Genomic DNA, 21954 nt, shown 5'->3' with positions numbered 1-21954 from the left:
ATACAGTTACTTTTTTATAAACTATTTGCTAAGTGATTCATTCTACTGGGAAATTTGGTGAAATTCAAAAGTTAACATCCTATTTTATTACATCTTATATTATGCTTTGTTATGAAGAAATTAGTTGGCAGAACTCCCATTGTGTTATGTACAGCCTGGAAAATCTCTTCAAATATTACTTCCATAGCTCACATGACTGACATGTATGAGACTCAGTCAAGTAGTACCTGAAAAATGTTTTGAAGCTATGAATTCAAAATGTTCTTTACTCAGACGAACCACTAATATAATTATGGTCAAGCCCTCCAATCAATCAATGACATGACTGTATTTTTTTAATTAGGTGAGACTTATCAAAGGTAAAAAACTTCATGTAGAACAAAGAGAATACAGTGGATAGGAAATCTCCCTTCTTCCCTCTCCAGTGTCCATCAGAAATCAGAGATTTAAGTAAACACGTTGCTGGCAGGAGACTGAAGTGATAGAACATGGGATCTAATCATATTTCATTAGTTTCCAAAGTCCCCAGAGGGAAACCAAGTAATGCATTTCTGGGGTTTTTCTTGTGACAGAGTCTTTTCATATTCAAACATTTATGACTACCATATCTCACCAACATCAGTATACTAAAAACACTGCTCTGTGCTTTTTTATTTTTATTTTTTTTTACTTAATAATGCACTCTCTATCTGACCATTTGGATTTGTTAGATGGTTTTTTCTCCAATGATTGCAAAGCATTCCACTGCATGAATGTCCCATGATTGATTCAAATACTTCCTTTTGAAGGATACTTAGAATTTTTCCCCTAATCTCTGGCTATTATAAACAATATTTTATTGTGCACCCTTGCACCCCTGCATCATGGATTCCTATCAGTATGTAGCTAGTCAAAAAAAAATGGATGTGCATTTAAAATATTAATGGATATTGCCAGATTGTCCTCAAAAGAGGATAATTTGAATTCATATCAATAATGTCTGAAATGCCTATTTCCACTTATGTTTATCCACACAATTACCAATTTCTTATTTTTGCCAATATTATGAATATTTAATTAGCCCTACTATGTGCAAAGTACTAGTTAGATGCTAAAGTTACAACACTGGAAAAAAATGACATTGACTTCATGATGCATATAATCTACCAAAAGGTAGATCATAAAAAGAAAAAATACAATTATATAATGTAATAAATGCTACTACAGGTAAGAAACAAGGTGCTACAGGAATATGGGGGATGATCTTCCACATAGATTTCATATGGGCAGGAATGTTTTCTTCTAAAAAGTGATTTGGGGCTGAAGCAAAAAAAAAAAAAAATAGAAATGAAGAGACAGACAAGTGGACAGAAGGTAAGGCAGGCAGGTAGCTAGATTAACACTGGAAGACACATGACACATTTAGACACATTTTATGACACATTTTAGAAACCGAGGGAAGGAGAGCCTGGGTGGCTCAGTCAGTTAAGCATCTGACCCTTGATATCAGCTCAGGTCTTGATCTCAGGGTCATGAGTTCAAGCCTCGTGTTGGGCTCTACACTGGACATGAAGCCTACTTTAAAAAAAAAAAAAAAAAAAAAAAAAGGAGAGAAACTTAGGGAAATTAGCCTGACTGGATCTTCTAGGGCCCACCAGAATGTTGGAAACCTGGAATTTGTAGAGGCACTAATAAGCATGGATGGATACCTTCTTCCAGCAGCATTTTCAGCAACCTTGGTGAAGGGAAGGGAAAAAGCAGACCACTGGACTGAACAGGAATAGGATATTGCCAGGTAAATGCACCAGAAAAATGACAGGAAAGCTAATATGTTGTTAACAAGAGAGTACTTAAGGTGAAGATCACTGTAGGGAAGGAAGCAGGCATGGAAGTTAACAGAGGGAAATAGGGAACTCAAACTTTAAGAACACATTTCGTGTGAGTGACTGACATCTGAAATGACAGAAATCTTAACAGAGGATGATGCTAACTTGTCATTAATATGTTTAATATGTACAAAACATATATTAACTCAAAAATTTCAAGAAAATACCTTTTTAGCTGAAATATTGAAAAACTGAAAACTAAATATGTTAATATGAAGATGCAAAGTATATATGAGTGGGGCATCTGGGTGGCTCAGTCAGTTAAACGTCCGACTTCAGCCCAGGTCATGATCTCATGGTTGATGAGTTCGAGCCCCGCGTCAAGCTCTGTGCTGACAGCTCAGAGCCTGCAGCCTGCTTCGGATTCTGTGTCTCCTCCTCTCTCTGCCCCTCCCCCACTTATACTCTGTCTCTTTCTGTCTCTCAAAAATAAATAAATGTAAAATTTTTTTTTCAAAGTATATATGTGTATAAGTTTCTGCATATACATTTTAATGCATATGTATATGTAAGCATATAAAAAATCTGGTAAAATCTACATTGATAAGGGACAAAATAGTCATTTTCTTTCTTATAGGTTTTATGTTTTCCTATTCTTAAAATGAGCATGGATTAGTTTTATAATAAAAAAATATATGTTTCTTTAAAAAGCAACTGCTCAGAAACATCCCACTGTCCCACTCTATCTTTATAAAACATTTGCTAGGAAACAAAGAATTAAATACAGTATCACTTTCAAGCATTTCATAACCAAAAAAAAAAAAAAAAAGATATCAACAACAACAACAAAAAAAAAGATACCCAAACCTTCACAATATTTTTGGCTTAAGTTGTACCAAATTGAAATAAACCTAATGAAAATATTAGTGACTTAAAAAAAAATACTAATAGGGGCGCCTGGGTGGCTCAGTTGGTTGAGCGTCCAACTTCGGCTCAGGTCATCTCACTGTCTGTGAGTTCAAGTCCCGCATCGGGCTCTGTGCTGACAGCTCAGAGACTGGAGCCTGTTTCAGATTCTGTGTCTCCCTCTCTCTCTGACCCTCCCCCGTTCATGCTCTCTCTTTCCGTCTAAAAATAAATAAACGTTAAAAAAAAATTTTTTTTAAATACTAATAAAAACCAGACTTGGACAAAATCGTCCTGCTAATACTCACTTGTTTCTTTTCTTAAATTAGATGTCCTATCTGGAAACAAAGGACCAAGCCATGAAGGTTCGATTTTTCCTATACAAAATCCTCCAAGGCAAATGCTATTATTGGCCAGATCCAGGGCGAGTCTCCGTAAGAGTAAGCTGATGATCTGGCTGTCACCTTTTCCAATGCTTATTGTCAGAGCTTTCCGGACATCCTGTTCACGGGAACCACCATTCAGTAACAGTTCCACCAATTTGGGACTGCTTGCTTTTTCACATACCTATTAAAGGAAAAAAGAAGGTGACCATATTAAAAGCCTGTATTTCTTCCTTTTGGTAGACATGTAAATTGAATTTGGTGTGATTTTTCTCTACATCCTCATTTAGATAGAAATAAAATAAAATAAGGCAAAACTCATCCTTGAAATAGATTAGGAAAATACAGTAAGGTTAGCACCACAAATATCAGAGTAGCAGAAGCCAAATAATCTGCCACATGAGTCAGGTACTATGAAAAAGGCACCATCATATGGAGAAAAAGCTCTTAACACCTGACTTAAGAAAGCTGAGGCTTCACCAATGATACACATTGCTTACACCTTCTGGGATTCCGTCTGCTCCTTCTAAGACATCTGGGAAACTAGTACCATACACAGTAAAGGCCACTGCCCTGCCTTCATTCATGATATAGAATATCTAAACGAGAATATGAACATCATAAAACTTGCAAATGCCACATACAAAGGCTTCTGGCTTTCCAGCACAAGACCCTGAATTTCCACAAAGAAATTTCCTATCTGTTTTCTACCTTCCCCTGAATACTGCTTTCAGAGCATGTGCTCAAGGTAGGTTCGCATGCTGGGTGCTACAAAAACTAGTGACCACAGTAAGCAGAGGGAAGGCTTAGCAACCTACAGCATACTGGCCTACACAGAAGCAGCTTCTAAAAGGTGAAGGAATGATGGTCTGCTAACAAGAAGATCAAAGTAATAAATAATAGAAATATTGTATGTCAGGAACTGTGCTAAATTCTGTATACACTTGATTTCTAATCCTTATTAAAAACCCTTTGTCAGGGGCGCCGGGTGGCTCAGTCAGTTTAGCATCTGACTTCGGCTCAGGTCATGATCTCACGGTTCATGGGTTTGAGCCCCATTTTGGACTCTGTGCTCACAGCTCAGCCTGGATCCTGCTTCAGATTCTGTGTCTCCCTCTTTCTCTGCTCTGTCTCTCTCTCAAAATAAACATTAAAAAAAAAGTCTATGTCATAAAAATTATTATCCCCGTTTTACAGATGAATATTTAGGAAAAGTATGTGATTTTTCCAAACCTATTAGAGGTAATCAACAAGAGACTTGGATTTCAAGTCAAGCCTGTGCTCCTTTCACTGCCCACAATTAAGGATTAATTTTTTTTCTTTTCTCTTCTTTTTTTCTTTTCTCCTTTCTTTTCTTTCTTTTCAAGACAAGACCCTAAGATTTAAGGTACCAGGTGAGGGGAAGGAGACTGGGGGAAATTCCTGAATTCTCTAGAATTAATGTATGTTCAAGAGATTTGAGGGGATCATTCTGTGGTTTCATGGCACCAACTCAATGCCCACCAGTCTCCAGGTTACCTACCTTCAACCCATTCTCCCCAGAGCCACTATCATACCTTTCTACTTTAGATATGAGCAGGTCACTGCCCGGAAATCTTCTAAACCCCTCTGCTCTAAGACATTCCCCCAAACACAACATGAGGTTTTTCTAAAACTTCATTACCTTCATTTATACTATTTCTATTGCCCTAAATATCTAATTCTACTCTGCATCCAGCAAAAAGATGTTCATTCCTCTTTTTTTTTTTTTTTGAGAGAGAGAGAGAGAGAGAGAGAGAGAGAGACAGCATGAGTGGGAGAGAAAGAATCTCAAGCAGGCTCCAGGCTCAGTGCAGAGCCCAATGCAGGGCTCAGTCCCATGACCCAGGGATCATTACCTGAGCCAAAACCAAGACGTGGATGCTCAACTCACTGAGCCACTCAGGCACCCCAAAAGATGTTCATTCTTGAAGGAACAGCTTCATAATCTCTTGTACGATAAGTCCTTGCTACTAAGCTCCCAAGCCACACACACTCTTCCTCCTCCAGACTCCTGTCCCATTTGCTTACACATAGCACGTAGCACACTAAACAAAAAACGCCTATCAGTTTTAAAACTAGAATGAAAGGCTTGGATGCTATTGCAATTCAATTTGTACCTCCATAGCCTAGTACAATGCCTAGGAAATATATTTCATTTAACTAACAAATCACTAATATCCTATTTAAAAGCCCACAGGAAATTTAAAAGGAGTGGGAGGAAGGAAGACGGAGGGACAGAGGGGCCAAAAAACACAATCACAAATGCCCTCTCTGTGGCCTAGCAAATTTTTTATGTCTAAATTGGCACTTACTGCCTACCTCATATTAAAATGATTTACACTTTATCCTCTCTCCTTTCCCAATACACACTTAGAAAGAAACCATCCAGAAACAGAAAAACCCTTGTATATTCTTTACTACTTATCTAGCACTGTGCCCTCCACCTAGAAATTGCTCAATACACTTTTAAAGAGTATTTTCCTTGAGGGCCCAAAAGATCCCAGCTGACTTTAGCTACATGGGGATGAAGCCAGAGATGTATAAGAAAGTGTATCAGAAAAAAGACAAGTTTGGGGCGCCTGGGTGGCACAGTCGGTTAAGCGTCCGACTTCAGCCAGGTCACGATCTCGCGGTCCGGGAGTTCGAGCCCCGCGTCAGGCTCTGGGCTGATGGCTCAGAGCCTGGAGCCTGTTTCCGATTCTGTGTCTCCCTCTCTCTCTGCCCCTCCCCCGTTCATGCTCTGTCTCTCTCTGTCCGAAAAATAAATAAACGTTGAAAAAAAAATTTTTTTTTAAATAAAAAAAAATAATAATAAAAATAAAAAAAGAAAAAAAAGAAAAAAGACAAGTTGGTTGAGTGTCCAAGTCTTGGTTTCAGCTCAGGTCATGAGCTCATGGTTCATGAGTTTAAGCCCCATGTCAGGCTCTGTGCTGACAGCTTGGAGCCTGCGTGGGATCCTCTGTCTCCCTGCTCATGCTCTGTCTCTCTCCCAAGATAAATAAACTTTTAAAAACTGTATAATTTACTATCTTTTGCAATCTTCTCTCTCATCTTCAAATTTATCAATAATGCAGCCCATGATCAAAACCAAATATTTTAGACTAGCCTTTGAGAATCAGTGAGCAACTCTCCCTACTCCCCTCCCTATCACCACCACTACCAAGAATCTATGGTATAGACGAGATTAAAGCATGCATTTGGGAAGCCGACTTTCCACTACTTACCAGGAGAGTGTCCTTAGGCAAGTTACTTAACCTCTCTGTGCCTCAATTCCTTCCCTGTAAAATGGGAATAATACTAGAACCCACTTCTAAGGTTGTTGCAAGGGTTAAATTGTGTAAAGGACTCAGAGCAGTGCCCAGGTGGTAATGAATACCACAACAGTTTGTTATTACTTTTATTCAGACTTCATCACAGTTGTTCTTCCTACCATGATCTGATGGTTTTCATCTTTGGATCTCTATCCATGTATTTTCATGCCCAGTATCAGTCTTCCATATTCTTCTATATGAATCATGTATATTACATCATTAAATTCTCCTCAGAAAGCCTAACAAGATTAACTCCATCTTTGCTCCGAATAGTCCTTAATTAGACAGCATTGGTACATAAATAGTGATTACCTCATTTTACACTGGTATCTAAAATAATGTATGTTCAATCTATCCACAAAATTTAATCAATATTTTTTAGAGGCAAATAATCTCTGACAAGTATGATAAATTCTTTAAATTTAACATACCCATGGATGCAAAGATCTGATTTTGCTTAAATATATATAAATAAGTGCTTAAATCCAAAAGAATGCAAGAAGAAGAATAAAATAAAAAGCTCCTATACAAAGATTTAGGTAAATTGAGAGAAGAGCAGGAAGCATTTCCTGTCAGAGATTTAAAATTATTACACTCGGGTGCTTTGGGTACGCTATTTCCCTAAGAAAAATTTAAAGGGGAAATTTCTTTTCAGTTCCTTGGCATATTCCAGTAATATTAGTGCAAAGATGTGCAGATCACACAAAAGATACACAATAAAAATGCATTATATTATTGGGGGAAATAATTTAATTACTTTTAATAATAGAGAAGCAATTATTTTTAAGGTGGATTTCTTAAATGAAATTTGACTAAATGTAAGTAATTTGATTATTTATTTGGTCTTAATGTACACATTAACTGTGCATGAAAATAAGTTACAGGTTCAGTTCCTTTTTATGTAGAGTACTAATTAGTACTAACTTAATTTACAGTTGACAAATTGAATTGAATCCATAGGCAAGTGGGAAATTAAATAAAGTAAGGCTTTTAAAGTAAATTACTGGAAAATACAGTACTCTGTTGGTTATTTAATAATGTACATTAAGTCACTGCATAATTGCTTTGTTAGAAATATTATTAATTTCTAGAAAATATACATGGTGCTACCCAAATGCTATGATAAACTGAAATTTATGCAATGACAACCCTGAAATAACATGTAACGCACTTTAATAAATACTTACTAAACTCACACTGTATGTAAAGCAATGAGTTAGTTATTCTAAATGACATAAAGATGAACACTGTACATTTCCACTTTCATACAGCTAACAAAATATAAAAGATATATTGTGTATATCACATATATTGTCATGGACTCAACAGAAGTAAATCTTTTATTTTGTATGGAGGTCAGGGGTGCAGGGAGGGCTTTATTGAGGAAAGGGCATTTGGGTTGGATTTTGAAGGTAAAGTAGAACATTTAGATAGAGGTGCTTGCCCAGTGCATGAGTGAAGGGAGGGAAGGAAGGCAGGACCACAGTGCTACACAACCAAGGGGGTGGTCAATGGCAGGGGATGTCAACGTGAACAGTGTCCCCAAGGGGGTGTAGGACACCGCCTGCATGGCCACATGCAGTACAACTGAGGAGAGAATTTGCTATCAGAGAAACTGAAAACAGAGAGAAAACGGTTGAAAGATTACCAAACCGAACCGTATGTTGTGTGGAGTGTGCCTGGAAAAGAATTTGGACAGAGATGCATTGTAGGAGACACATTTGGAAAGTTATTAACAATATAACAAAGTAGGTAAACAAGTAAAATGAAGGATTATATTGGGGCGCCTGGGTGGCTCAGTTGGTTAAGCGGCCGACTTCGGCTCAGGTCATGATCTCTCGTGAGTTCGAGCCCCGCATCGGGCTCTGGGCTGATGGCTCAGAGCCTGGAGCCTGTTTCAGATTCTGTGTCTCCCTCTCTCTCTCTCTGACCCTCCCCCGTTCATGCTCTGTCTCTCTCTGTCTCAAAAATAAATAAACGTTAAAAAAAATAATAAAAAATTAAAAAAAAATGAAGGATTATACCGGATATGCCTAAAGGACCCTATTACCTCTGAAATTCTGTGAATCTAAATTCCTACTACAAATCACAAGCAATTGTGAAACAAAATGGTGAATTCTGCAGTAAAGAATAACAGGATGTAAGCAAGAGCTGTACAATGGTAGAGTCAAATAACAGAGAAAGACCAAAGTTAGGCCTTGAATATTTACCTGACAAATTAAAGAAGTTGCCTCCTTTGTTCGATTGGCGTCTGCTCCCAACAGAAGCAAGCATTCAACCATGATACTGTTATTCTGATCACATGCTTTCTCTAACATCACGCTTTTTAACTCATCGTCCATAGCTAATTTTGCAAAGCACTTGCAACAAAGGTTTAGAAACTAAAAAGAATGGAAACGAGGATTAGAGTGAGCTAAATCCATTAACAGCATACAGGTGAGAAACACTGTACCTGTTGATCCTTTTGTTCCATGATACTGGAAGACATCTGATGGAATATCACCGAATCAAAGGAATGATGCACCAGCAGGTTGGAAAAAGACACTGACAATTCCAGTATTGTTAAGATTGTCTGAAATCCCTGAAAGTGGGACCAAAATAATAACATAAGCAATTCTGGGCCAAAAGAATAAAAAATAAATAGTATAAAACAGATAATTTGTATGTGATAACTAACTAGATAATATTTATTGGGTTTGTACTTAAAAGCTATAAATCTTGGAACATTCCCATAAGCAAACCTTGCTCTCTCATTACTAAGAAATAGAGCAGGCACACAGAGAATAAAATGCAAGCTAACAAGCCATTGTCTAGCAAGGCAGAAAAAATCCCTAATGAATTAAAAATAAGCCATACTCACAGGATGAAAGCAAGATATTAATTAATATTAGAAGAGCTGAATCAGCAGAGCAACATACCCAAATCAGCCAGCAAAGTGTATTTCTTATTACAAGACTACAGATTAGGTTTTCTAGATAGCCTAGCATTTCGCTAACATTTTGGTGCCTTCTTGTGAAATTTCAGCTGCAAAAGATGAATATGAGCTCCTAGATTTCATTCATGTTGAATGTAGTTGAGAAAAGCTCTAAAGGCAGTCTGAGGTTTACACCTCTGTAGCAAATTATTTATAAAGAACTAGTCAGTCTCACATCATTACTTTTCAGAACCACCTCAAGCATATTCCTAAGAGTTGTCTGGGCTCTCCACACATGAGAGAGTTTCAGGAAAGAATGAGCTTTGGAATTTACTATTATTTAGCTTGGGTAAACTCATCAAAGACCAATTTAACCTGAAAATTTTTTATTATCTTTCAATATAATATGTTAATGAAATTGTCTAATAGTTACTATTTTGTGGTTTTAAGATGCTGGATTTCGACAAATACTAACATTCGATAAGAGAATAGTCTTAATTTTTGCAGGTCTGAGGGACATGTGGTCCACCCACCACTAGACTAGAGGTCCCTGCAAATTCAAATGAATGCACCAGAAAAGCAAGTAATACAAATGTGCAGAAGGCACATAATTCAAAATAAAAACTTATAAACACTGAACTGACCAAATAAAATATGTTGACAGGCCAAATTTAGTCGACTGGTCAATAGTTGAAAACCTCTACTACAGAGATCCTAACATTTACACCTTTATGTATTAATACTGAGTAAACTGAGAGCTCTATAGCTGTACAGATTTATCTCTTTTTTATAGGATTACTTTTAATCAGTTCTGGCTTGGCTTTAGTCATCCTTGCCTGAGGCACATTATAAAAATCAGATTTATATAGCACATTGTCGTTTTTAATCTAAGAATGCTGCATGTTCAGCACTTTATAATTAAAAACTTTACATACATTATCTCATTTACTAGTAATGTCTGCGACAAGGTTATAGCCTGGATTTTTTTTTTATTCCTGGTCATTTCTGCCATTTATGAAAACATTTGTTGAGGGTGGTTTATGAAAGCTGCAAATTCCATTACCAAAACAAAACAAAACAAACGAACAAACAAAAAAACACAACCAAAGCAGAAACTCTTAAAGAGACTACTTGTTTTGCTAACATTAAAAAAATTTTTTTTTAACTCAAAGCAAAGTGGATATGGAAGGAACCTACCTCAACATAATAAAAGCTATATATGACAAACCCACAGCTAACATCATACTTAATGGTGAAAAGCTGAAAGCTTTTCCTCTAAGATCAGGACAAGGATGCCCACTTTCACCACTTTTATTCAACATAGTATTAAAAATCCTAGTCACCACAATTAGACAAGAAAAAGAAATAAAAGGCATCCAAGTTAGAAAGGAAGAATTTAAGCTGTCATTACTTGCAGATCATTTGATATTATACATAGAAAACCCTAAAGACACCACCAGAAAACCATTAGAACTAATAAATGAATTCAGTAAAGTTGTAGGACACAAATTAAAATACACAAATTGATTATATGTCTAGACACTAATTATGAGTTATCAGAAAGAGTAATTAAGAAATGAATCCTGGGGCGCCTGGGTGGCGCAGTCGGTTGGGCGTCCGACTTCAGCCAGGTCACGATCTCGCGGTCCGTGAGTTCGAGCCCCGCGTCGGGCTATGGGCTGATGGCTCAGAGCCTGGAGCCTGTTTCCGATTCTTTGTCTCCCTCTCTCTCTGCCCCTCCCCCGTTAATGCTCTGTCTCTCTCTGTCCCAAAAAATAAATAAACGTTGAAAAAAAAAATTAAAAAAAAAAAAAAGAAATGAATCCTATTTATATTTATATCAAAAAGAATAAGACACTTAAAAATAAATTTAACCAAAAAGAAAGACCTTTGCACTGAAAACTATAAAACGCTGATGAAAGAAATTGAAGTAAACACAAATAAATGGAAAGATACCCCATACTCATAGAATGGAATAATCGATATTGTCAAAATATCCATACTGGCCTAAGCAATCTACACCTTTAATGCATTCCCCATGAAAATACCAATGGCATTTTTCACAGAACTAGAACAAAGAACTCTAAAATTTGTATAGAACCACAGAAGACCTTGAATAGCCAAAGCAGTCTTGAGATAGAAAAATTAAGTTGAAGGTATCACACTCCCTGACTTCAAACTATACTACAAATCATACATCCAATATGGGGTTAATGTCCAAAATATATAAAGAACTTATAGAACTTAAAACCAAAAAGACAAACAACCCAATTAAAACATGAGCAGAGGACTTGAATAGACATCTTTCCAAAGAAGACAGACATGTGGTCAATGTCTGTTGATGCTGATCTGCTCAACATCACTAATTATCAGGGAAACACAAATCAAAACTATAATGAGAAATCACCTCAAACCTATCAGATTGGCTATTATCAAAAAGACAAAAAATAAAATGTTGTTAAATATGCAGAGAAATGTGAACCCTTGTACACTGTTGACGAGAATGTAAATTAGGGTGGCCACTATAGAGAACAGTAGGGAGGTTCCTCAAAATATTAAAGATACCCATATCATATGACCCAGCAATTCCACTCTTGGGTATTTACCCGAAGAAAATAAAAACATCAATTCAAAGAGATATATGCATCCCTATGTTCATTTCTGCATTATTTATAATAGCCAATATGAGAACCTAAGTGTCCATTGATGGACAAATGTATCGATAAAGAAGATGGGGTACACACGTATACACAAAATTGAACACTACTCAAACATAAAAGGAATGAAATCTTGCCATTTACAACAACATAGATGGACCTAGAGGGTATTATGCTAAGTGGAACAAGTCAAACAGAGAAAGACAAATACCATATGATTTCACTTATACATGGAATCTAAAAACCAAAACAAATGAACAAAAAATGCAAAACAGAAACAGACTCATAGATAAAAGGGAAAAACTGTCAGTATCATAGTGGGGAGGGGTTGGGGGCAGGTGAAATAGGTCAAGGGGATTAAGAGGTACACACTTCCAGTAATAAAATAAATAAGTCATGGGGATATAACATATAGCATGGTGAATATAGTCAATAATTTTGTAGTAACTTTATATGATGATAAATGGTAACTATATTTAAATTGGAGATCATTTTGTAATATATAAAAATATCAAATCACTATGCAAAATTAATAGGATAATGTATGTCAGGGCGCCGGGGTGGCTCAGTCAGTTGAGCACCTGACTTCGGCTCAGGTCATGATCTCTCCCTCTCAAAAATAAATAAACATTAACAAAAAAATAGGATATTGTATGTCAATTATATTTCGATAAAAATAAATAAATATGTGATAGGAAAAAAATCTGAGCCAATTTCTTTCTTAATCTCCCCTAAGCCAACATCTTTCATTCTTAATAAGGAACACTTATTATATATCACATGTGAAATGTTGTTTGATGAAAAATACTTAAAATATTTTACTGCAAGAAAAACAAATATCAAGGAGAAAAACTACTAGAGGTAAGCATCCCATAATAAAACATTGAGAATGACAAACCTTGAAAAATTATAACTTCTATTTACCTAAAATCTAAACAAGTAAAGCTCAGCTGGCTAGACTTTCTCTAGCACATTCTCTGCCCTTTCATGAAAAAGACAAATGGCAAATAAATATGCTGATTTTAGAGATTTAATAATGAATCACAGGATCTCTGCAATTCAATCCAATTCTCTTCACCTATAATTAAAATACTACAAAATGATAAATAGGTTTCAATTAACTAGACTATCTCCATTAATGCAAAGTGGGAATTGTACCAGCTGCTCTGAAAGAGAAATCTTTACAAGATCCCAAATTCCTTTCAAGATAATGCACATACTTTAATCTGTACTTCAGCCATATCCTTAAATCGTTGTAAACTGGAAACCAGAATTTTTGCCAGCAGATGCCCAGTTCCTATGCATAAATTCTTCTTTGTAATCAAGCATCCTATAAGACCTAAACCCAGACATTGAATTTCTAGAAAAATAAAAGAAAAAAATAATAAAATTAGTGGTTTTAAATCTCAAAACTAAAGAAAAAATTTGAAGACACCCAGCCAATAGCTAAAGGCTTATACAAAATCTATCCTAAATCCTGGGGTGCCTGGCTCAGTCAGTTAAGCATCCAACTGTTGATTTTGGCTCAGGTCATGATCTCACCCACAAGATCGAACCCTGCATAAGGCTCTGCACTGACTCTGCACTGACAGCAGGGAGCCTGCTTGGGATGCTCTCTGCCCCTCACCCGCTCGCCCCCCCCCTGCCGTTCCAAAATAAATAAATAAACATTAAAAAAAAATCTATCCTAAGAGTGCCTGGGTGGCTCAGTCGGTTAAGCATCCAACTTCAGCTCAGGTCATGACCTTGTGGTCCATGGGTTCGAGCCCTGAGTCAGGCTCTGTGCTGACAGCTTGAATCCTGGAGCCTGCTTTGGATTCTGTGTCTCCCTCTCTCTCTGTCTGTCTCTCTCTCTCAAAAATAAATAAATAAAACCATTAAAAAATCTATCCTAAATCCTGACTTCAAATGGTACCAACCTTGGTCATCTGGATACATCTGAAGTGTGTGAAGTACCGAATCAATAGCACCTTCCAGGGATAATACTTGTAATGCATCAGGAAAATGTGCTAAGGAAGAAATTACTTTCAATCCACATTTCTGAATCCCAGGATTTCCAATGAACTGAAATCAAAACACAATTGATATTTGCTATTTAAAATGAATTATTAATACTTACTTCAGTTAAAGCCAGCTACAGACTGACAAAATACAAACTAGTCCAAATAAAGATTATTACCTTTGATTTTGCCTTACATTACTAATTACTTTTTAATTATGATTAAGGATAAGAGCTACCATTTTAATACTGAGTACCTCTTCTGTGCCACACAGCATGCTTAGTACTTTACATGCATTTTCTTTTCACACGAATCTAAAGTCCATACTAATATCACTCCCAATAGCAGATGAGTTTACTGGGGGTTAGAGAGGTTGCATATTCCTAAAGTCACACAGATTGTACATTGCTGAGATGAGACCAAATCAGGGATGTTGGAGCCCTTCGCCTGTATACTGTGTATTTAGCCAGTAAAATGCAATGCTGACACTCACCTACAGAAAATACTAATCGAGAATCTACCCTTTAAGTGTTTTATATGTCATGTCTCATTTATTACCCCTCAACAGCCTCATGTGATAGATTCACCAAATTTCAAAGATATGGGAACATGAAGAGCTCAAATCACAAAGCTAGTATGTGTCAGGTCTAGGACTTTAATATAAATGTGTCTCCCTTAAAAACTCAGGAGCCAAAAACAAAAACAAAAACAAAAAACAACAACAAAAAAAAACAAAAAAAGAAGAAGAGGAAGAAGAAAAAGAAAAGAAAGCACAGGAGGTTAATCGCTACCTCTTCCAACTTTTTAATCTCAACTCTTCCAGATGATTTGACATCATTTACAGGTATCCTAATACAGGCCACTTCTTTTTCCAAACTATCCTACTTATTAACTAAGAAGAAACAGTCAATACACTTCCCAACCATGGACAATCACAGTTACACCTTCTCTCTTAAAAGCCCGTGACATATAGCTAACTCTTATATGGGATGGGCCATCTCTGCTTTTCCATAATGTTTTCCATGATATGAAAGCCCACCTAATAGCTTTCCTTTCAAAAATTACAATGCTATCCTTCACAGCACTTTTGTTTACACAGACACTGGTTTCATGGTATCTCTACTCCAAATGTGTGATTGGCACTACTGTGGGTATGCACCACGGAGCTGAGAGCTTCAAGTCAGATCTCAAGCTCTCTTACAGCTTTTTCAACCAAAACCATCTACCCTCCAACCTTTCTCACTTCCATACTGTCAACGAACAGACTTTCATTCCTTTCCAATCTAGTCCTCCAATGCCTCTCAATTGTCCTTATTCAGCATCTTTTTTTCTTTATAAGGTATGAGGAGAAGCATCATTTTGTCATCCTGTGCCTTTCTCTTCCACCCTAATTGCTCAGCTTGGACATCAGTTCACCTATCATTTCAACAACACACTCATATCCTTGCCCCGCTTCATACTCTTTCCTGTCATTGTTTCCATCTTACCAACTCTCTGGGTAGCAATTTGGAGCCAGTTAAATTTAGGTTTAAATTCTGCCTCTTTTCACTTAATAGTTCCATTAAAAATTAATGAAATAACATTTACTCAGAAGTGGTATTTACTCAGAAGGTATTATTCAAGAAATGAAAAGAAATTTGAAGTAGTTCAAAGTGAAGCTGGAGGGATGGCTCATGTCTGTCTCTGCCTCCTCACCTTAAACTGATCCTAAAAATCGAGGGTTGTTATGAGGATGAAATGAGATGACTCACTGTCTGTGCAACAAACCCTGAGTGATGGCCACGGTTCAGGCCTTGGGCTAACCACCCTCCTCATAGATGAAAAACTTCTAACAGGAGACAGAATGTCCCTTAATTGGCCTTCCATTCCATCAAGCTACCATTTCTCCTCCATTTCTAAGCTTATTAATAGAAACATCTACACCCACTATCTCCACATTCTCCCTACCCCTTAATTTCATATAATCAGACTTCTGTCCTTACCACTCTGAATTAAAACCATTCAAAGAAAAAAGTCCTTTAACAACCAAACTGCTGCTTTTTCCTCCCTTAATTTCCATGACATGGTACACCCCTAATTATTCTCAAACTTTAAAACCATTCATTTGCCCATCTCCTTTACAATCTCTTCTTTCAATGTCAAACTTTGTCCAAAGTTCTTTTCTTAAAACCCTTCTATTTATGGATGGGACTTCGTACACTAAGATGGTTCATGTCACCGTAACAACAATAGCAACAACCACAACAATAATGCCAAAATCTATGCAGCACTCGCTATGTGCCAGAGATCCTTTTAAGCGCTTCTTATATATTAACCCATGTAATCCTCACAATAACCCTATAATGTAGAAACACCATGATTAGCCCTATGTCATTGATGAAAAAAATTGAGACTTGGAATCCTTTAAGCAGATAACTCAGAGCACAAGTTTAAAGTCTCTTAAGCTCTAAGCCCGCATTACTCTACGCTTGACGCTAGTATCTTAAACTCGGATGTTCAAAGCTAAAAGTTTATTAACTTATCAGGAAAGCAGAAAAAGGAAAATGTTAGATTTTAGACTGTCTGAACTTTCTGTGTGATGAACAGTACCACAATTCCTACTTCCTAGGCAGGGCCAGCCTCCTGCGTACGCACCTGCACAGCCATAGTTCTCTGTGCTTCCAAGGGCCCCACACTCGGTATAATGCTCTGCTACCACCGTCTTGAAATTCTTAGTTTTTAAGCAAGGAGTCCTGCATTTTCATTTTGTTCTGAGCCCCACAAATCAGGTAGCCAGTCCTAACCTCAAAATGCATCATAGGCTTATTTTTTTACGCTAAAAATTAAATCAAAAAGATATTTATAAAGCATACATATTTGTTCTTAATACCATCCCTCTAACAAGTTTCTACTCAACTATTGGTTCTGCTACCTTAAACTCCTCTAATCTTGAACTATTTATTTCAGGTACAGTTGGATGATGACTAACGACTCCCTTACATCAGGAAACCTGTGATTGGTCCATGCAAAGAGAATGACAGCTTCACATTACTACATACGATGGAGCGCAGATAAACTGTTGGATAATTTAAAATAGTGGTATTTGACTTCTGACCGATTCATAAATCTGAAAATATTTATACAGGGGCACCTGGGTGGCTCAGTCAGTTAGGCTCCCAACTCTTGATTTCAGCTCAGGTCATGATCTCACAGTTCGTGAGACCAAGCCCCACACTGTCAGCCCAGAGCCTGCTTGGGATTCTCTCTTTCTCTCCCTCTCTCTCTCGGCCTCTCGCCCCCCACCAAATAAACTTATAAAAGTATGTTACATGTATATATTTGTATTTACAAGCCTACAGTAGTCTTTTCTTTCAGTTATCAAATATTCTGTCTTGAAAATAGTGATATAATGTATTGCTGTTCAAATGGAAATTAAAATCAGTTTACTAGTTTATACTTAGCAATGTTATCCGAATGAAATTTTGGGAAATGCCAGTGGAAGGACACATAGAGATGTTAAACAGAAACATCTTATTGCCTATGCCCCACAATTTTCCAAGTTTTTAAGAAAATACATAAATAATTAAAATGGTTTCCTCAATGAGCTAACTAGCCAGCTCAAGTCACCTGGTTCAAAAATAGTCTCTTTCCTAGCTGCCAGCTACGTCAACTGCAATTCAAGAAAACTTCCCAGAAAAAATAAAAATATGGAATGTATAGCTAAAAAGAAGACACCGTAGTCCAGGGCTAAAATTAAGATACAACGTAATAAAATATCTGGATTTCAAGAAAAAGAATCCTTTGGTATCCAGGTGAAAATATCACTCATTTTAAAGAGAGAAAAAAAAAATCAAGCTGGTTTTAGACTTTTCCCCTAAAACATTCAGCACTAAAGACAGTGAAATGCCTACAAGTTTTTAAAGAAAATAAACCCCAATATTTTACACCCAACCAAACTGTTTTTTCAAGAGTTCAAATATAAAGCATTTGAACAACAGATTTGAACTTCAGTCTGAATGTTACTGGAGTTTTATATATATCCAAACATAAATTCACTTTAATAAATACTTTCCAGGGCACCTGGGTGGCTTAGTCGGTTAAGTGTCCAACTTCAGCTCAGGTCATGATCTCCTCCTTCATGGGTTCCAGCCCCACACTGGGCTCTCTGCTGTCAGTGCAAAGCCTGCTTCGGATCCTCTGCCCCCCTCTCCCTCCCTCCGCCCCTCCCCTGCTCTTGCTCTCTCTCTTTCTCAAAAGTAAAAAAATAAAAACATTAGGGGCGCCTGGGTGGCGCAGTCGGTTAAGCGTCCGACTTCAGCCAGGTCACGATCTCGCGGTCTGTGAGTTCGAGCCCCGCGTCGGGCTCTGGGCTGATGGCTCGGAGCCTGGAGCCTGTTTCCGATTCTGTGTCTCCCTCTCTCTCTGCCCCTCCCCCGTTCATGCTCTGTCTCTCTCTGTCCCAAAAAAATAAATAAAAACCGTTGAAAAAAAAAATTTAAAAAAAAAAAATAAAAAAAAATAAAAACATTAAAACATTAAAAAAATAAAAACAGGGGCGCCTGGGTGGCGCAGTCGGTTAAGCGTCCGACCTCAGCCAGGTCACGATCTCGCGGTCCGTGAGTTCGAGCCCCGCGTCAGGCTCTGGGCTGACGGCTCAGAGCCTGGAGCCTGTTTCCGATTCTGTGTCTCCCTCTCTCTCTCTGCCTCTCCCCCATTCATGCTCTGTCTCTCTCTGTCCCAAAAATAAATAAACGTTGAAAAAAAAAATTAAAAAAAAAAATAAAAACAAATAAGTAAATAAATACTCTTAATAGTCTTTGCATTGTTGAATCTCAAATTCTATCTAATTGGGAATTCTGCTTTCCAAGAATAGACTTACTTTTAAAGGTGATTCGTTTCAGGTGTCTGCAGTATTTGGGCCCAAAATCTCTGATGCTTTGTAACATTTATTCAGAGTGAGACAGGCAATCACAGAATTTTAGAGCTAAAGAAATACTTATATTCCTCTTTTAGAGTATTTTTTTCCTCAAAAGTGGTGAGGAATCAGGGGAATAACTTTTAGGAATTAAAAACAGGGGAGGTTTTTAAAACTAAAACACTGTCACTTCTATTTCCCCCTGACCTTAACTCCCTGCCTCCAAATGACAGTCGCTGTTTAGTGAGATGCCTTGTCATTGCTCAGCTGTTGAAATGGCGCAACACATAGGGGAGGCAGTGGTAGGCTTCTCAACCACTGCTTCTGGAACTAGCAAGCAAAAGAAAGGAAGACCTGGGAGCTGAGTGCTTTTCTTGGCATCACGGTATTTACTGACAGGGTGGGGTCTCCTGATCGCTGACTCCTTCTACTATATCACACTTATAGTCAATAACTTTAGAAAAGATGGGCTACAGTTACCTGTAAAGTTGTTCTGGTACCTCTTGCTTCTCACCAACATATACCATGAATAAAATTAACCACCCCCTCCTCTACACGCCTATTGTCCATAAAGCCAGTATAGTTCGTAAGTCCCAATGCAGAACATGTGGTTTACGCATGGCTGTTGTTGTTATTCCCCTCACCCAACTGTGAGATCCAAGACTGAAGGGCACAAATCATGTTCATTTTTGTCTTCCCAGTGCCTAACACAGTTCCTTCCACATACTTGTTTTCATCAAATATTTCTGGAATTGAATTCAAGCCATTATACTGCTATACTCAAAAATCATACTAAGGTTTCAGTACAAATGACTCAAATATATCATAGACAATTACATTATAAAGTTCAGTTTAAATTGAATTGTTAAAGGAGATCTCTCTACAGGCTATTCTGATTTATGACATTTTTCAAAGTATACTAAATCACAAGGAATCATTTCCATTAATCACCTTGACTGCTCTCTTCCTCTCATGAAAACATTAACTCTAATCATTCTTTACATCTTTACTCTTGTATCTTTTATAAAGACCAATTCATCTTACATTAAGCCTCCAAACCATCTTAATTCCATCAATTCCTTTTGCATTTCACAATGTAAATTTAATTCCCTGCTTTTTTCATACTTAGTATGATTGTTGATTATAGTAATTATATTATTGCAAATGTAGATAGATATGTAAATATATGTAATACATGTAAATGCATACAGATATGTAAATATCTAAAAATGGGCAGAAACAATGCACACCGAACCATTTCAGAGGTTATCTCTGAGGAGACCAATGAAAGGGAGCCCAGGCAATCGAAGAAGCTTTTAATGTTGTGCCCTGTGTCTTCATGGACTGAACCTTTCAGACCAGAAAAGACCCAAAAGAAAGACAACAGCAGCCACAGTTCCTGACATCACTCATGAGGCTTAGCTTAACATCTAGCTCTTTAGTTCTCTCTCTGATTGAGTAGACTGGAGTGGATTTATGTTACCAGCAATCTAAAGAACCTGTCCACGTGTGTGGTCAATAGTACACTCCCCTCAGCTGGAATGGTACATCTCTTCACACCTTGCATCCCTGTTGGCATCTTACATCTCCACCCACATAACTTCCTACTATCATAGTAAACAGAAGATGGAAAACTGAAACTGAAACAGCCCTTCTATTTCTCCAAATCCCATAGTCCAGGGAATGGTATAAAGACAGAAAACTTATATTGTACATACCCTGTTCAACGCTGCTAGGACCAGTTTGTGAATATCATTCCTGAAACACTGTTTTTTAACCATATGTAGCTTATGTTGATATTCTGTATCTTCCTTGGACTGTTCTGGCATGCCTAAATAAGCAAACAAATAAATAATAAGTTTCTCATAAAGATTTAGGCTGAGCAGATTGTCCCTTCCTAGAAGTGATCATAATTAACCTAACAATACATACACATGTTGTACTATTTTCTAATGCATAGTTCCTTATCAAAGAAATAACCCTTATCTTTACAGAAATTATAAAAAGTTTATCATTGAACGTAAAGTAGATGCAACGTGTGTGGGTGTTTACTGAATTTAAAGTAGCAAGAGCTACTACCTGGAGAGGTTTTCTAGAGCAAACAATACTTTTTTTGTATGAATACTCTGTATTCATACAAGATTTTTATGCAACAATGGACAGTTTGAGAAAAGTTCAGTTATTTGGGCTACAACATAAAAAGGTCAGATATGAAATGCAGACATAAAAGAACAGCTGGAACGACAGTGAAAAGAAAAAAGATTTCAGTTTCAGCGTTATGGTGGTAAAGAGCATGTACTTTTGTTAAAAGTCCTCTAAGGCTGTATAATAGTATTAAGTTACTCACAGGAAACATATTCCTTATTAAGCTACATGGTAATTAAACTATCCTAAAACTGTTAAAAAATAAGAAGTCAAAAAATAGTGGTTACATAATTGATACTACATACTACAATTATTATGAATGGATGATGTTTCCAAAACCTATGCCTATAGAAATAATTATTAATAAGCAGTTCTTTATATAATCTTTCACTTTAATAATCTGTATTAACAAGGGGCACCTGGGTGGCTCAGTCAGTTAAGCGTCAGACTTCGGCCCAGGTCATGATCTCATGCTTCTTGAGTTCCAGCTCCACATCAGGCTCTGTGCTGATAGCCTGGAGCCTGGAGCCTGCTTTCGATTCTGTGTCTCCCTCTCTCTCTACCCCTCCCCTGTGCTCGTTCTCTCTTAAAAATAAACATTAAAAAATATTTTTTAAATTATTTTTATTAACACAAACTATTAACTGGCTGCATATATAGCTTTCCATTTACCTAACAACAACAAAAAAAACTGAAATGCTAACTACATGCCAGAGTTGTTGCTACATGTTGGGAATAACACAATGAATAACAAAGGCTGGGTGGATCTCCACCCTCCTGGAGCTTTCAGTCCTCATTTTAGAATATATTCAGACAGGTTCAGACATTCACTTCAGCTGTAAGACCTTAGGCAAGTCGCTTAAACTTTCTCTGCCTTATTTTCAGTAACCAAGCCCACGTTAATTTCTGAAACGGCCG

General features: G+C 37.1%; 1 protein-coding gene across 3 annotated transcripts in view; it reads right to left on the bottom strand.

Moving 5' to 3' along the window:
* The window catches only part of LRRK2 (leucine rich repeat kinase 2), a 139174-nt gene that overhangs the window by 83550 nt on the left and 33670 nt on the right, over positions 1-21954 (bottom strand). For all 3 annotated transcript variants that reach the window (XM_030322197.1, XM_030322199.1, XM_030322200.1), the window contains 6 exons: positions 20610-20722; positions 13917-14061; positions 13218-13357; positions 8879-9007; positions 8637-8807; positions 3020-3278 (listed from right to left, as the gene is read on the bottom strand). In XM_030322197.1, coding sequence (XP_030178057.1) covers positions 3020-3278; positions 8637-8807; positions 8879-9007; positions 13218-13357; positions 13917-14061; positions 20610-20722 — 957 coding nt within the window. The remainder of the gene's footprint in view (positions 1-3019; positions 3279-8636; positions 8808-8878; positions 9008-13217; positions 13358-13916; positions 14062-20609; positions 20723-21954) is intronic.

The sequence above is a fragment of the Lynx canadensis genome, chromosome B4 (genome assembly GCF_007474595.2).
Source record: "Lynx canadensis isolate LIC74 chromosome B4, mLynCan4.pri.v2, whole genome shotgun sequence".
NCBI classification, from domain to species: domain Eukaryota; kingdom Metazoa; phylum Chordata; class Mammalia; order Carnivora; family Felidae; genus Lynx; species Lynx canadensis.
Note: the sequence above shows the minus strand (reverse complement) of the source record. Positions and strands in the feature narration are given on the sequence as shown.